We start from the raw sequence: 17,741 nt of genomic DNA, 5'->3' as shown, positions 1-17,741 counted from the left end.
TAAGGTGTACTCTGTATCCTAGAGGCAATATAGGATGATGCAGCAACTTCCAACAGTGCACAGCTTTGTCTGACTGACTATGTTGTGTTGTGTCTTACAGTACAGAAGGTTTTTCTGCAGTACTCCTCTTGTGGTGAGTAGATCCCAGTCTGTGTGGATTACACGGGTGTTTTCTCCTTTGATAGCTACTGTGGATAATGAGCCCTCTGCAAACCCCTGGTGTTAGTTGGCTGTCTATCAATAATTTCATTTTGGCTGTCATGCATCACAACAGACCAGTTATGAGTTATGGAACAATATGGAAGCCCCCGATGCTCATAAACGATCAATTAGAAACTAATGAAACAAGAGGGAAGACTGATGGCTTTGGGCCTTGTGCTGGGAAATGGGATTAGAATAGTTAGGTCTTGTTTGACTGGTGCAGACTTGGTGGGCCGAAGGACCTTTTTCTGTGCTGTAGACCTCTATGACTCGCATTTATATAGTGCCTTTCGCAACCTCAGAATTTGCCAAAGTGCTCTTCAGTCAATGAAACACTTGTGAAGCGTAATCACTGTTATAACATAAAAAACGTGGCAGCCAATTTACTCTGTTTCCACAAACAGCATAGACTAGATCATGATTTTTTTTTTAATGATGCTAGTTGAGCGATTAATATTGGCCAGGACACTGGGGAGATGTCCTCTGCCCATCTTTGAATAGTACCATGGGACCTCCTGTCCACCTGAGAGGGTGGAGACAGTACATCCCATCTGAAAGGCAGCATCTCCAGCCCACCCAGCACTCCATCCTCAACTGGCATGGCAGCCTGGATTATGTGCTCAGTTCTCCAGAGTGGGTCTTGAACCCACAACCTGCTGACGCATGAGCAAGAGTGTCACCCACCGAGCCACAGCTGACTAACTCAGTAGAATGGGTGGTCGTTTATCCCACGCGAGGCCTCACCCACCAGAAATGTATATTGGGGAAATTGTATGCATGTAGCCTAGCTTATTTGGTAAAGTTAATGAAGTCACTATGTACTAGTTAGAGCATGTTATGCCCTGATATGCAGTCCCAATGGTAAAATCTCCAGCAGCAGTATATAATTAGAAAATTAACCTGTTAATCTAACCCATACGTTGGCTGATTTGGGAGTATTTAACAGAGATATTTAGAGGGATCCTTACTCTTCATCCAATCTTTGCCACAGCATGGTAAAGAGTCAAAAACCTTCTGCTTCCATCACCTATGTTGTCCAGCTTGAAGAACAAAATAAAAATCTATTTTTGTCTGAAAAAGAATGTAGCCTGTAGGACCTGTGGATTGAAGAGAAAAATGTTCTCATGAAATTAATAATTATATTGTAAAATATAAACTAGTGCTGCAAACAGATGAGAGATTAACCACATACAGAGAGGTAAGAGTTTGCTGTTAAACATGGAATTATATTGAAATTTATATCACAGAAACAGGCTATTCAGCCCCAACAAGTGACTACGCTCCATGCCAGCCTCCACCCAAACAGTGTACAGATAGGAAACACCCCCTTATTTTGCCAATTGCTTTGATTGTGTAGCAGCAAACTTATTTTAATAATTTTAAACCATTTTATTCCCCAGCATCTAATAATCCTATAATTTCTTTGCATAACCTGTTCTCAGTGTCTGCCTTGAACCAGGAAGGATTAAAGTTTGTATTGATGCAGAAGACTCAGATTCAGGGATGATATGGTTTATGTCCTGTTGCTGTTAACCACCCTGAATTTGTTTCCTTTATCTCTTGGACAGGGGGAGGACCCAGCGGATGGACCAGACACTGGCTATGGCTCCTTCATCGAACAGTTCCTACTAGATGGCAAAATTATAGCTCTTGGCCTGTTGGATATACTACCAGAAGGAATTAACTCCCAGTATCTGTGTTATGATCCAGATTACTCCTTCCTCTCATTGGGAGTCTATTCTGCACTCAGGTACAGTCTGAAGAACAGAAAACCAATTTACAGAGGAGATAAATGCACAAGAGTAACTTTTACAAGTTAGTATTTGAAAATACAGGAGGTTCGGAAGGTTCATGATCCCAATTCCCGACCATCAATTTTGATGAACAGGAGCCCATGCAAGCTGACAGCCAATCATGCTGGCCTTTAAGCCTTGATTCTCGATCTGTGCTTTTGTTTTGATAAGCTCCATGCCGATTGAGCTAGCCTGTGTTTTTTCATTAAGCTTTGCAAATCCAATATGTTTGTACTTTTCAGCTGTGTCTCTGTGGGTAGCACTCCTGAGTGAGAAGGTTGAGAGCTCAAGACCCACCTCAGAGACTTGAGTACAAAATCAAGGCTGACACTCGTGCAGTACTGAAGGAGTGCTTCACTGTCAGAGATGCCGTCTTTTGGATGAGATGTTAAATTGAGGCCCTAGCTTCCCCCTCAGGTGGCTGTAGAAAATCCCATTGTATTATTTCAAAGTGTAGGGGAGTTCTCCTAATATCCTGGCCAATACTTATGCTCAACAATACCATTACTAAAAAAAATGATCTCATTGCGGTTTCTGGGAGCTTTCTATGCTTTCTACATTACAACAGTGACTACACTTCAAAATTACTTAACTGGCTGTAAAGCACTTTGGGAAGCCCTGAGGTCTTGAAAGGCACTATATAAATGCAAGTGCTTTTTACGTTTATGACTGCAAGTGACTCAGGAGCTTAGTAGAATTCTCACCCCACAAAACTTATTATAATAGCAGTATGGCAGTTGAATCAGAAATGGACCTTATGCTCATGGAATGAATTGTCTGACACTCCAATGCGACATACAGACCTTCAGACATGCCAAGACAGCCTGCACCATAGAGTGACCTGGGTAGTTTTTCTGTTTTTGGATCTTGGCAAGGTCATTTTCTCAATCTGCAGCAAGCAGTCAATAATACAAACAAGATACAACATTGTCTACTATCCTAGCGCTATATTTTCAACCTCAAAATAATATTTCTGAGCAGGATGCATGTTATGGACACAAATATTATATGTTGTCTCAGAAGTGTCGGTATATACAGCAATGAGATGGTGCACTTTATGTATGTTGCCATCTAATGCTTTATCAAGCAGAGATTGAGTAGACAATGGCTACAACATTAAAGACCAAGGCACTGCTGCAACGGGAGCATATTTAGGTTAGCGAGCATGGGGGTGGGGCAAGAACAGGACATGCCATGTGTTCGGCTGCAGCCAGCAGAGTTTTGGTTGAGGGTGAGGTGAGAGTGATTGCCCTTGACATCAAGGCAGCATTTGATTGAGTATGGCGTCAAGGAACCCTAGCAAAAGTGGTGTCAATGGGAATAAGGGAGGAAATTCTCCACTGGTTGGAGATTCCAGTGTTTCCTAGCACAAAGAAAAGTGGTTGTGGTTTTTGGAGATCAATTAACTCAGTCCCAGGACATCACTGCAGGGATTCCTCAGGGTAGTCCCCTAGGCCTAACAATCTTCAGCTGCTTCGTCAATGACCTTTCCTGTATCACAAGGTCGGAATCAGGATGTTCGCGATGATTGCACAGTGTTCACCATTCGCGACTCCTCACATACTGAAGCAGTCAGTGTCCATACGCAGCAAGACCTGGACGACATTCAGGCTTGGGCTGATAAGTGGCAAGTTACATTTGGGCCACACGGCTTGCCAGACAATGATTATTTCCAATATGAGAACCCAAGCATCTCCACTTGACAGTCAATGGCATTACCATCACTGAATTCCGCCCCACTATTAACATCATGGAGATTACCATTGACCAGAAACTGAACTGGACTAGCCATATAAATACTGTGGCTACAAGAGCAATTCAGAGGATGGGAATTCTGTGCTAACTCACCTCCTGACTCCAAAGCCTGTCCACCATCTACAAGGCACAAGTCAGGAGTGTGATGCAATATTCTCCATTCGCCTGAATGAGTGCAGCTCCAACAGGACTCAAGAAACTCAACACCATCCAGGACAAAGCAGCCCACTTGATTGGCACCCCATCCACCAGCTTCAACATTCAATCCCTCCACCACCAATGCACAGAAGCAGCAGTGTGGATCATCTACATAATGCGTTGCAGCAACTCACTAAGGCTCCTTCAACGGCACCTTCAAAGCCCATGACGTCTACCACCTAGAAGGACAAGGGCTGCAGACACATGGGAACATCACCACCTGGAGATCCCCTCCAAACCACACTCCATCCTGACTTAGAAATATATTGCCATTCCTTCAGTATCACTGGGTCAAAATCCTAGAACTCCCTTTCGAACAGTACTGTGGGTGTACCTACACCACAGGGACTGCAGTGGTTCAAGAAGGTGGCTCACTACCAACTTCTTGAGGGCAATTAGGATGGGCAATAAATGCTGGTCTAGCCAGTGACTTCTGCTTCCCATGAAGAATAAATAGAAAAAAAAACAAAAGGAAATGGTGAATTCAATAGGGATGAAGACAAGTGTATGGGGATATTTTCCCCCTTTCTGTTAAAGTTGGTGAAAAAATAGGTTTGAATATAAAACAAGGATTTACACTCGTGCAATTTTTTTTTTGCTGTTACTAACAGTTGGACAAACATAAAGGGAAGATTTCCTGCTTAGCCAAGGAAGAAATTATTCCCCCATTAGTGAGCCACTGTAAACAGAGCTCTGCCCTGCCCCTCATCTGTTTGTGTCTGAGCAGGAAGGGCTTGAAGAGGCAGAGGAAGAGGGACAGGACATTATTCTGCAGTTGACTGATGCTGTATTTGCTTGGTGGGGGTAGGGGGTGTGGGGGTCTTTCCTGAAGCATTCTATATGTGACATTACACCTCCTTTCTTTTAGGGAAATAGCACTAACTCAAAGGCTGAATGAGAAGGTTCCAAGAATGAAGTATTATTACCTGGGCCCTTATGTGCACTCCTGCATTAAAGTGAAATATAAGGTAAGCATGGACAGGTTCAGGAGACTTTGCCTAAGTTTTATTCTGGCATTGCATTGTTCAATGGAATCCATTGTAAGTTTAAGAATTAATCCTTGTATACATATGGAGAATGATGGACAGGGAAAATCCATGATCTATCTGGCCTCTCCCACCCAAATGTGATCCCTTGTCTATCACAAAATACAGACTCCTCACCATTCCCAAAAATCATGTGATGATCTGGGAGAGAGGGGGAAAAAAAGGAGATAAAAAGTCAGGCCAATTTGTGAGAACATTTCTGGGAAATTCCTTTCCCATTCCACCCCTAGTTCAGGAGATCATCTTGGCCCTGACAACTCTCTGCAGTAGCCACCTTTTTGGATGAGCGGATTTCTGTCCCAAGCGGAAACTGGCCTGAATCTCGCTTGAAGGAATTCAGTGAATCTGTGTCCACTGCCTGAGATGACAGCCTGTTCCAGAGGTTCACTGTTCTCTGGGGAAGGAACCATCTTCTGACATCCAACCTAGAACTGGCCTTGCTCAAATTAACTTATAATTAGGACCTCTGGTTCTCCCTAAACTATTGAATAGAAATAAACTGACAGCATGAACACAAGCTATCCCCTTCATCATTTTCTCAACCTCAATGTCCAGTAACATTTTTGATTTGATAGAATGGAAATGCGCTAGCATACCTTCCCTTGGAACACAGGCATGAGTTCATTCTTCGAATTCCCTTACCAGGGATTTAGCTCACATAGTTGGGAGGATCACCAAGTGATTTACTCCATTTAATTGGCTTAAACTGCAGAGTCAACAAAGCCCTGGGAGCAATATAACATATATGGCCAGGCTAATCTTTGACCACATTTCCATGGCTCAGATGGACAGCTACTAGAGCTGAACAAGTTATTTGCTCTACACCATTAACCACACTCGCACTTCTGTATCAGTACAAATAACAAGCTCTCAGATTGTCCTAGAAAGCCCAACTAATTCACTAATGTCCTTTAGGAAACCTGCAGTCATGCCTATATGTGACTTCTGTCCCACACCAACTTAGCTGACTCTTAACTACCCAGAACTGCTCTGTTGTGTTAAGCTGCTACCAGTATTTCAAGAAGAAGGCCCAACACCATTTCAACAGGGCAACAGGGGATGGGCAATAATGCCAACCTTGCCAGTGAAACCTAAATCCCCAGAGAGTTAATTAAAAAATGACATGAAGAGATAAAGTTGCCCACTGTACAGCAAGACTTTCTGGTATCTCTAAACCACTGCCTCATCCCTCACACTGTACAGCTGCCAGGTCACAACCACTCTGAATATTTGTTTGAAACTCCTTTAGGTGACAACATGGTGTTTTATTCTCCAGTGAGCAATAAGCAATGAATGATGGGCAGAAACGTTATTCATTATATTGCTGGAGTGTGACACGTGATATCAGATGATAAGCTTGACTTACTGATTGGATTTATGATATTTTATATTAGTGTGTTCAAATGAAATCCCTCTGTCTATGATCCAGATTATAACCTCTTCAACATGTTAATTAGCCCTGTTCCACATGTGTCTGCTTTAAGTTTGCCTCTAGTTAGTGGTTCTAAAACAATGGAGCCAGTAAGGACAGGGTTGACTAAATACTTAGCTCCATTTAGAACATTTAATAATATCTGACATTTCTGCAGAATACATTTTTCTTTTACTGATGCCACTGGATATGGTAATGTTACAAGATCTCTTTGCTCTATACTTATCTATCCTTTAATACAAATGTAGTCCATCTCCCTATAGTGTCACTGCTGCTTATGCAGTTTCTTACTGACCAATTTGAAACTGAATTGTCCTCTCTAGGCCTTGGTCGTGAGAGCTTGGCGGACTCAAGAGCCTGTTGCAAGTTTGGATGGGTTTGTAATGCTCTGGCTGTTTGTTTTTAACTGGAATGGGCCTCAACTCCTTTGAAAAGAATCTCCTTTGTTCAATTAAATGATTTTAAAGGATGTGAACTTGGAAGAGTCAGGATCTTTTTTTATTAAATTCATTAACAGAAATGGGTGTCGCTGGCTGGACCAGCATTTATTGCCCATCCCTAATTGCCCTTGAGAAGGTGGTGGTGAGCCGCCACCTTGAACCACTGCAGCCCATGTGTTGTAGGCACAACCACAGTGCTGTTAGGGAGGCAGTTCCAGGATTTTGACCCGGCGACAGTGAAGGAATGGTATTATATTTCCAAGTCAGGATGGTGTGTCGCCTGAAGGGGAACTTCCAGGTGGTGTCATTCCCATGTGTCTGCTGCCCTTGTCCTTCTAGATGGTAGTGGTCGTGGGTTTGGAAGGTCCTGTCTAAGAAGCCTTGGTGAATTCCCACAGTGCATCTTGTAGATGGTACACACTGCTGCAACTGTGCGTCGGTGGTGGAGGGAGTGAATGTTTGTTTGTGGATGGGGTGCCAATCAAGCGGGCTGCTTTATCCTGCATGGTGTCAAGAGTTGTTGGAGCTGCACTCATCCAGGCAAGTGTATCCAATCACCTACCTGACTTGTGCCTTGTAGATGGTGGACAGGCTTTGGGGAGTGAGGAAGTGAGTTAATCGGTGCAGGATTCCTAGCCTCTGATCTGCATTTGTAGTCACAGTATTTATATGGCTAGTCTATTTCAATTTTGGTTAATGGTAACCTCCAGGGTGTTGATAGTGGGGAATTCAATGATGGTGATGCCGTTGAATGTCAAGGAGTGATTCTCTCTTGTTGGAGATGGTCCTTGCCTGGCACATGTGTGGCATGAATGTTACTTGTGACTTGACAACCCAAGCCTGGATATTATCCAGGTCTTGTTGCATTTGGACATGAACTGCTTCAGCACCTGTGGAGTCACAAATGGTGCAGAACATTGTGGAATCATCAGCGAACATTCCCACTCCTGACCTTATGATGGAAGGAAGGTCATTGATGAAGCAGCTGAAGGTGGTTGGGTCTAGGACACTACCCTGAGGAACTCCTGCAGTGATATCCTGGGGCTGAGATGATTGATCTGCAACAACCACAACCATCTTCCTTTGTGCTATGTATGACTCCAAACAATGGAGATTTTTCCCCCGATTCCCATTGACTCCAGTTTTGCTAAGACTCCTTGATGCCACACTCGGTCAAATGCTGCCTTGATGTCAAGGGCAGTCACTTTCACCACACCTTGAGAGTTCAGCTTTTTTGTCCATGTTTGAACCAAAGCTGTAATGAGGTCAGGAGCTAAGTGACCCTGGCGGAACCCAAACTGAGCATCAGTGAGCAGGTTATTGCTAAGCAAATGCCACTGATAGCACTGTTGATGACCTCTTCCACCATTTTACAGATAATCAAGAGCAGGGGCGGTAATTGGCCAGGTTGCATTTTTCCTGCTTTTTGTGTACAGGTCATACCTGGACAATTTTCCACATTGCAGAGTTAATGCCAGTGTTGTATCTATAACTGGAGCAGCTTGTCTAGGGGTGCAGCAAGTTCTGGAGCCCAAGTCTTCAGTACTATTGCCAGAATATTGTCAGGGCCTATAGCCTTTGCAGTGTCCACTGCCTTCAACCGTTTCTTGATATCACGTGGGGTGAATCCAATTGACTGAAGACTGGCATCTGTGATGCTGGGGAGGCCAAGATGGGTCGTCAACTCGGCACATCTGGCTGAAAATTGTTGCAGGTGCTTCGGCCTTGTCTTTTGCATGGATGTGCTAGGCTCCCCCATCATTGAGGATAGGGATATTTGTGGAGCATCCTCCCCCAGTGAGTTGTTTTAATTATCCACGACCGTTCACAACTGGATGTGACAGGACTGCAGAGCTTAGATCTGATCCATTGGTGTGGAATTGCTTAGCTCTGTCTATCACTTGCTGCTTATGCTGTTTGACAAGCACGTAGTCCCCTGTTGTAGCTTCACCAGGGTGACACCTCATTTTTAGATATACCTGGTGCTGCTCCTGACATGCCCTCCTGCACTCTTCTTTGAACCAGGGTTGATTCCCTGGCTTGGTGGTAATGGTAGAGTGGGGGATATGCTGGGCCATGAGGTTACAGATTGGTGGTTGAATACAATTCTGCTGCTGCTGACGGCCCACAGTGCCTCATGGTTGCCCGGTCTTGAGTTGCCCGATCTGTTTGAAATCTAGATCTGCTCCTTTTTATGCCCTTAGATTTTTGATACTTCTCTTTACCCAACAGCCTGCTTGGTGAGATGGGTGACATTGTGGGGTTGCAGATTTTGTGTGCTTACATCCATTACTGAACCAAAGTGAACAGTGTCTCTTTACCCTGCGTTCATGCTGCATGTGCACTCTTGTTCTGGGTTCAAACAATATCATTCTGAATCTTGGTGAGATGAATTGAATATGATCTGGTTCAACAGGACTTTTGGTTAGTTCTTTACTCCACGCACAATTTATGGAAGCCTTTTCCCTGGATCCAATGAGTTAAACCTTCTGTTTAATCCCTATTTTTTCCACCATAGCTTCTGTACCAGCCAACAGAGCTGCTGTGTCCTGCGACTGGGCACTGGGTACCTGTGGAACAATGTTTGCCAAAGCTGGAGATAAGCAAATACTCCAGGCTTTATGATGGTGAAGAATCAGGTTGGTACCAACTGCTAATCTATATATTTTAAAATCTTGTGTAAGGCTCATATTTCCTGACCACAAGCCTTATTTCTGGTACAAATGGTTTAAAATGGTACAGGGTGTATACGAGTGGGGGAGCACCTCATTGCATAATTACTTGTGCACATATAAAGAGACACCGCGGCTGCTGGAGTACTCCATCTGCCTCAAACAACAATTTAATTTAATTATTCAAGTTTCCATTAAAGTTTTGTTCTTTGTTACAGTGCCCATTAAGGGGCTGGCAGTTTGTTTGATTGGCTAATTTTGTTAATTAGTTTGTTTTATTGGTATACAAAAGAATATAGAGAGAGAGATCCTTCTGCGGACGGTGGGCACCACAGGGGCTGGAGTGCATCATCAGTCCTGGGAGCATTAAAGAAAGCTTAAATTAAAATTATGTATTTTTTTTTGTTACAGTGCCCCTTTAATGTGATGTTATTAATTTGCTGATTAGTTCATTTGTTTATTTGATTAATATACTCATAGGAATATAAAAAGATATTAGGGCCCTGAGTGGTAACTTGGTAGTGCACCGTTCTGTGGTTGGGGAACGCCCAGGTTCAAGACCCACTCTTGGACTTAGGTGGCATGGGAGTAGCATTGATCTGGCTCAGCTGGTAGCACACTCGCCTCCTGAGTCATAAGGTTCTCGGTGCAATTCCCACTCCAGAGCTTGAGACACAAATCAATGCTGACGTCCAGTGCAGTACTGATGGCGTGCTGCACTGTCAGAGATGTTGGCTAAAGGCTTCTCTTCGGTAGCTCAGCTGATTGAGCAGAGGACTAAAGAGGATCGCAAAACCCTAGGTGGCTGGTTCATTTCTGGCTCGAAGGAACCTGTGTTCCTTTTGGGGCTGAGTGCACCATCAATCCTGGCAATGACAATTTAATTTGAAAAGTTTCCTTTGAAGTTTTGTTTTCGTTACAGTAAAGTTATAGTGCCCCTTTAAAAGTGGTTGATTATTTGTTTATATTTGATTTGATTTTCAAAACAGTGTAAAGAAGCGTGATACGCATGTTTACTGGGCTAATAATTTAGAGAGTTGGACTGATATTCTGCAGACATGGGTTCAAATCCCATCACTGCAGCTGGGGAATTTAAATTCAGCTGATTAAATATATCTGGAGTGAAGAGCTCTCTCCCATCAGGAGTGGCAGCTATCATCCAAGAGTTGCCGATCAGGAATCCAGACCTTCACCAGCATGTGTTCATGTAGCTGGCGGAAGAGGGGTCTCTGGCTGATGGGGTGACCAGAGCTGGGGATATGATGGATGGCGGAGAAGTGGGCTGGATGTTGCCAGAAGAACTTAGGGCACACGCATCTCTAGATAGCATCCAACTCGCATCCCAAACCATTGAGAACCTTAAGTGTGTTGCTAGACCCAGAGTGCGCTCTGTGTTGAAGCAGATAAAAGAGCGCGAGGAGAGCGGCGGAGACACAGGATAAAAGAAAAAAAATGACATCACAGGAAAGCCGTGACCTGATTGGTTTGTAGGAAATCTGCACCAAATTTGAAAAAAAAACACTGCAAAGCTAATTAATAAATTAATTAATTAAGTGGAGATGGCTGGGCAGGTGATGTGCTGTAGCTGGACAACGTGGGAGCTGGCAGATCCCATTGCGAGCCGCAATGACCACATCTGCAGCAAGTGTTGGTTGCTGGAGCAATTCCGGCTCAGAATTGATGAGCTGGAGTCCGAGCTCCGGACGCTGCAGCACATCCGGGAGGGGGAGAGTTACCTGGACGCTTTGTTTCAGGAGGTGGTCACACCCGGTAGATTAAGTAACTCAAATTCGGTCAGGGTCAGTAGGGTGTGACTGCAAGTAAGGCAAGTAGAGAGATCCTGTGTTCAGGAACAGAGGAGCCTCAGCTCTTGACCATATCCAACAGGTACGAGGTATTTGCTCCCTGTGTGGATGAGGAAGAGGGCTGTAGGGAGGACGAGCCAGCTGACCACGACACCATGGCACAGGAGGCCATTCAAGAGGGGGGAGCAAAAAGGCAAGTGGTAATTGAAGGGGATTCTATAATTAGGGGAATTGATAGCATCCTTTGTAAGCAGGATCAAGAGTCCCACATGGTACGTTGCCTGCCCGGTGCCAGGGTGAGGGACATCTCTGACCGGCTGGAAAGGATATTGGAGAGGGAGGGGGAGGATCCAGTTGTTGTGGCCCACGTCGGGACAAATAACATAGGTAGGACTACGAAAGAGGACCTGTTTGGGGATTCTCAGGAACTAGGAACTAAATTAAAGAACAGATCCTCAAGGGTTATAATCTCCGGATTACTACCTGAGCCATGTGCAAATTGGCATAGGGACGCAAGAATAAGGGATGTAAACATGTGGCTAAAGGAGTGGTGCAGGAAAGAGGGGTTCCATTTCATGGGGCACCGGCATCAGTATTGGAACAGGAGGGATCTGTACCGTTGGGACGGTCTCCACCTGAACCGATCTGGGACCAACGTTCTAGCAAAAAGGGTAAATAGGGTGGTCAACAGGACTTTAAACTAAAAAGTGGGGGGAATGGGAAGGGTAAAACTCCAAGACGTATGACTGATAAGGAAGAAGGGCCCAGGAGAGGCTATTAAAGTCTCCAGAACACAAAATAGGACAGAGTGTTTGGAAAGGGCTAGGAATCTAACTTCAAGCACACCAGATAAAGGGACGACAATGAGAAGGGGGATGGGAAATACAGGACTGAAGGTGTTGTATCTGAATGCACGCAGTATACAAAATAAGGTAAATGAGCTTGTGGCGCAGATTGAAATTGGCAGGTATGATGTGGTGGGCATCGTGGAGACATGGCTGCAAGGGGATCAGGACTGGGAGCTAAATATTCAGGGATATACGTCCGATCGAAAAGATAGGCAGGTTGGCAGAGGGGGTGGGGTTGCTTTGTTAGTAAGAAATGGAATTAAATCGATAGCAAGAAACGACATAGGGTCAGATGATGTAGAATCTATGTGGGTAGAGTTCAGGAGCCACAAAGGTAAAAAAACTATAATGGGAGTTATGTACAGGCCTCCGAACAGTAGTCAGGATGTGGGGGCACAAGATACACCAGGAGATAGAAAATGCATGTAAGAAAGGTAAGGTTACAGTGATCATGGGGGATTTCAATATGCAGGTAGACTGGGAAAATCAGGTTGGTAGTGGATCCCAAGAAAAGGAATTTGTGGAATGTCTACGAGATGGCTTTTTGGAGCAGCTTGTGGTGGAGCCCACTAGGGAACAGGCAATTCTAGATTTAGTGATGTGTAATGAGGCAGATTTGATAAGGGAGCTTAAGGTGAAGGAACCCTTAGGAGGAAGTGACCATAATATGATAGAATTTACCTTGCAATTTGAGAGGGAAAAGCTGGAATCAGATGTAACGGTATTACAGTTGAATAAAGGTAACTACAGAGGCATGAGGGAGGAGCTGGCCAGATTTGACTGGGAGATGAGCCTAGCATGGAAGACAGTGGAACAGTAATGGCAGGAGTTTCTGGGAGTAATTTGGGAGACACAGCAAAAATTCATCCCTAGGAAGAAGCATACTAAAGGGAGGACGAGGCAACCGTGGCTGACAAGGGAAGTCAGGGACAGCATAAAAGCTAAAGAGAAAGCATACAATGCGGCGAAGAGCAGTGGGAAACCAGGGGATTGGGAAGCCTACAAAGACCAACAGAGGACAACTAAAAAAGAAATAAGGAGGGAGAAGATTAAATGTGAGGGTAAACTAGCCAGTAATATAAAAGAAGGTTGCAAGAGTTTTTTAAGATATATAAAAGGTAAGAGAGAGGCAAAAGTGGACATTGGGCCACTGAAAAATGACGCTGGCTAAGTAATAATGGGGAACAAAGAAATGGCGGAGGAACTGAATAGGTACTTTGTGTCAGTCTTCACGGAGGAAGACACGAGTAACATCCCCAAAATTCAAGAGAGTCGGGGGGCAGAGGTGAGTGTGGTGGCCATTACCAAGGAGAAGGTGCTAGGAAAACTGAAAGGTCTGAAGGTGGATAAATCACCTGGGCCAGATGGATTATACCCCAGAGTTCTGAAGGAGATAGCTGAAGAGATAGTGGAGGTGTTAGTGGTGATCTTTCAGGAATCACTGGAGTCAGGGACGGTCCCAGAGGACTGGAAAATTGCTAATGTAACCCCCCTGTTTAAAAAGGGAGTGAGGCAAAAGACAGGAAATTACAGGCCGATTAGCCTGACCTCGGTTGTTGGTAAGGTTTTAGAGTCCATTATTAAGGATGAGATTTCAGAATACTTGGCAGTGCATTGTAAAATAGGGCAAAGTCAGCATGGTTTCATCAAGGGGAGGTCATGCCTGACAAATCTGTTAGAATTCTTTGAGGAGGTAATGAGCAGGTAAGACAAAGGAGAGCCATTGGATGTTATCTACTTGGACTTCCAGAAGGCCTTTGACAAGGTGCCGCACAGGAGGCTGCTCAGTAAGATAAGAGCCCATGGTGTTAGAGGCAAGGTACTAGCATGGATAGAAGATTGGCTGTCTGGCAGGAGGCAGAGAGTGGGGATAAGGATGGTGGCCGGTGACTAGTGGAGTTCCGCAGGTGTCAGTGTTGGGACCACAACTTTTCACTTTATATATTAATGATCTAGATGAAGGAACTGAGGACATCCTGGCTAAGTTTGCAGCTGATACAAAGATAGATGGAGGGACAGGTAGTATTGAGGGGGCAGGGAGGCTGCAGAAGGATTTAGACCGGTTAGGAGAATGAGCAAAGAAGTGGCAGATGGAATACAACGTAGGGAAGTGTGAGGGCATGCACTTTGGTAGGAAGAATAGAGGCATAGACTATTTTTTAAATGGGGACAGAATTCAGAAATCTGGAGTGCAAAGGGACTTGGGAGTCCTAGTCCAGGATTCTCTTAAGGTTAACTTGTAGGTTGAGTCGGTAGTTGGGAAGGCAAATGCAATGTTGGCATTTATTTCGAGAGGACTAGAATATAAAAGCAAGGATGTGCTGCTGATGCTTTATAAGGCTCTGGTCAGACCACATTTAAAATATTGTGAGCAATTTTGGGCCCCGTATCTCAGGAAGGATGTGCTGGCCCTGGAGAGGGTCCAGAGTAGGTTCACGAGAATAATCCCAGGAATGAAAGGCTTATCATATGAGAAACATTTGAGGATTCTGGGTCTATACTCGATGGAGTTTAGAAGGATGAGGGGTATCTGATTGAAACTTACAGAATACTGAAAGGCCTGGATAGAGTGGACTTGGGGAAGATGTTTCCATTAGTAGGAGAGGCTAGGACCCGAGGGCACAGCCTCAGAGTAAAGGGAAGACCTTTTAGAACAGAGATGAGGAGAAACTTCTTTAGCCAGAGTGTGGTGAATCTATGAAATTCATTGCCACAGAAGGCTGTGGAGGCCAGGTCATTGAGTGTATTTAAGACCGAGATAGATAGGTTCTGGATTGGTAAGGGGATCAAAGGTTACAGGGAGAAGGCGAGAGAATGGGATTGAGAAACTTATCAGCCATGATTGAATGGCAGAGCAGACTCAATGGGCCGAATGGCCTAATTTCTGCTCCTATGTCTTATGGTCTTATGGGTCAAGTGTCTGGAGCACTCCCATCCAAGCTGACCCCTGAATGGAATTTCTTATTAACACCAGGAGCCCAAAACCTCCCCCGGAGCCTCTGCCCCGCAACTTGAGCCATCTATTGGGAACCCCTTGCACACCATTCCACTCCGAGGGGAGGGTTCTCTACACAGGCTCTTTATGGACAGCGTCTACTTCCTTGCCCTCACTGACCTTCCTGACATGCTGTGGTGTTTGGTCCTGCCATCTGGAACTGGTGGGGTTCCCCCAGTGGAGGGCTCCATATGGGGGAGGCCTCCCTTTGTCCACCGGGGATTTGGTATGGAGGGCATTGCACGTTGCAGTCCCATGCAGTAGAATGTCGGGTCGAACCATGGACTCCTGGGCCTCTTGTAACTTCTGCGGCCTGGAGGAGCTCGTGTTTTATATTCATACAGAGTATGTGAGGTTACAGCCCCTCTTCCAGTGCCTGAAGGGGCTGCCCCCCTCCAATTTCTGGTTGTGCTTCAGGGCCACTGTCCTGCTCTTTGGCCACCCAGAGTGGGCAGCAGCGGGCAGACCAGAGGGCATCTTCACAAGACTGCTCCTGGGCCTGGCCAAGTTTGCCTTTAACTGGTCCAATCAGTGGGCATTCAAGGGGGTCATTCGGCCTGACTGCCTGCATCTTTTTCACGGTTATGTCAGCGCTATGTATCCCTGGAGAGGGCACCTGCTATGTCAATTGGTATGCTTGAAGCCTCCCACGACTAGTAGGCGCCGGGAGGGCTAGAGTTCATCATCAATGCCAGGAATGATGTTTTAATTTGATCGGTTTCCTTTTAAAGTTTTTGTTTTCTTACAGTAGGGTGAAGTGCCCTTTTCAAATGGAGCATTTAATTGGTGTTAGCTGCTCTGGTGTGGGCAGCAGAGTTAGGAGCAATACATTCACAATGTCCCACTTTGTGAATATATCTAAAACTGAGTGAAGTCTGACTTCTGGTGGTCTCCTTCACCAACTGACTTTAAGAAGTTTAACACAGTGCCATCAGACACTGGATCACATGCCTCATATCTGACAACAGAATCCAGTGGTGCAACAATAAGGGAGATGGTGGCATAATAGTAATGTGGACCTAGTAATCCAGAGGCCGAGGCTAATGATCTGGGGACAAGGGTTAAGATCCCACCACAGCAGCTGGAAGAATTTAAATTCAATTAGTTAATAAAAATCTGGAAGTGAAAGCTAATCTCAGTAATGAAATATGAAACAATCATAGATTGTCATAAAAACCCATCTGGTTCGCTAATGCCCCTAGGGGGTAATGAAACCTGCCATCTTTACCCAGTCTGGCCCACATGTGACTCCACTACAGCAATGTGGTTGACTGTTAACCATCCTCTGAAATGTCCTAGCCAGCTACTCAGTTCAAGGGCAATTGGGGATGGTGGGCAAGTGCTGGCCTTGTCAGTGACACCCACATATCATGGTAGATTACAAATAAACAATAGTTGACCTGTGCTCTGAACTTGATTCTGTTCATATCCTCATATGCTCTCCTATCTTTCTCATCATAAGGAATGAGAAAATATGATATGAGGCCAGATGCAGATCAGTAACTGCTTTATTTCACAGCACCAGCATAGAGAGCGAGTGTTACAGAGTCACTTAGTCACAAAGATTAAAAATTGTATTTGTATAAGGTAACAAAATGAATATGCCACACTGCTCCATATCAGTGGGTCACTTTGCATGACTCAAAAAAAGTAACTTGTAGTGATTATGGTTTTGTTTAGTTTTTAATGCACCTTTAAGAATAATACTTGTTAAGAAAGATCACATGATCCATAGTAACCAATAGGAGAGTAGTGTGGGCTACCTCAGCAGTCTGTGTAGAGATAGAGTTGGAATAGAAAGCACACGTTTCATTGTTGTGAGTATATTGTAAATAAGCTTAATGTTTCCACTCAAGAAGTGTCTGCAGATCAACTTTATCACTAATAGTACAGCTCAGCCACCTTACAACAAACTGGCAACGAGGATAAAACAGGATTGAACACAAGAAATTAAGTTAGAAGGAAATCAGCACTGTGCAATTCCCAGAGATTATAAGTAGCAAGCTCGTTAGAATTAAAGAAGTTATCCTCTCTCAAAATGCCACAATTTTGGAGAATTGATCCTTTTGAACCAGACACAGACGATTGGTCTCACTACACAGATCGCCTCATGTTTGTTTTTCAAGCAAACGAGATTACGGTGAAAGAGAAGAGGCGAGCAAACCTCTTGAGTACTTGTGGGAGAAAAACCTACAGTCTGATGTGAAGTTTCACAGCACCCAGTGCCACAGATTTGAAGAATTTCGATGAGTTGGTGGACCTCGTGAGGTGTCATTTTCAACCAAAGCCCTGGGTCATGATGCAGAGGTTCAGGTTCAATTTGTGAAATAAGCCCTGGGTGAGACAATTGCATGCTACATGGCAAATTTGAAGCAGCTAATGGAACATTGAAAGTTCGGTATGACTCTGAACGACAAGCTCGGAGATAGTTTAGTGTGTGGTGTGAAAGAGGACACTGTTCAGAAAAGACTATTGTCCGAAGTGAATCTGGATTTCAAGAAGGTGCTAGAGATAGCAATTGCCATGGAAATCGCAGTGAGAGATTCAGAAGCAATA

The 17,741-nt window shown here is 44.6% G+C and overlaps 1 protein-coding gene across 3 annotated transcripts in view; it reads left to right on the top strand.

The window, feature by feature from the left end:
- Nucleotides 1-17,741, top strand: part of LOC121269655 (arginyl-tRNA--protein transferase 1-like) — a 90,195-nt gene that overhangs the window by 58,902 nt on the left and 13,552 nt on the right. For all 3 annotated transcript variants that reach the window (XM_041174429.1, XM_041174428.1, XM_041174430.1), the window contains 4 exons: nucleotides 101-133; nucleotides 1,770-1,951; nucleotides 4,816-4,915; nucleotides 9,384-9,504. In XM_041174429.1, the coding sequence (XP_041030363.1) occupies nucleotides 101-133; nucleotides 1,770-1,951; nucleotides 4,816-4,915; nucleotides 9,384-9,504 (436 nt within the window). The remainder of the gene's footprint in view (nucleotides 1-100; nucleotides 134-1,769; nucleotides 1,952-4,815; nucleotides 4,916-9,383; nucleotides 9,505-17,741) is intronic.

Source organism: Carcharodon carcharias, chromosome 25 (genome assembly GCF_017639515.1).
Source record: "Carcharodon carcharias isolate sCarCar2 chromosome 25, sCarCar2.pri, whole genome shotgun sequence".
In the NCBI taxonomy this organism is placed as follows: Eukaryota; Metazoa; Chordata; class Chondrichthyes; order Lamniformes; family Lamnidae; genus Carcharodon; species Carcharodon carcharias.
The sequence above is the reverse complement of the archived record's forward strand: the minus strand, read 5'-3'. Positions and strand labels throughout refer to the sequence as shown.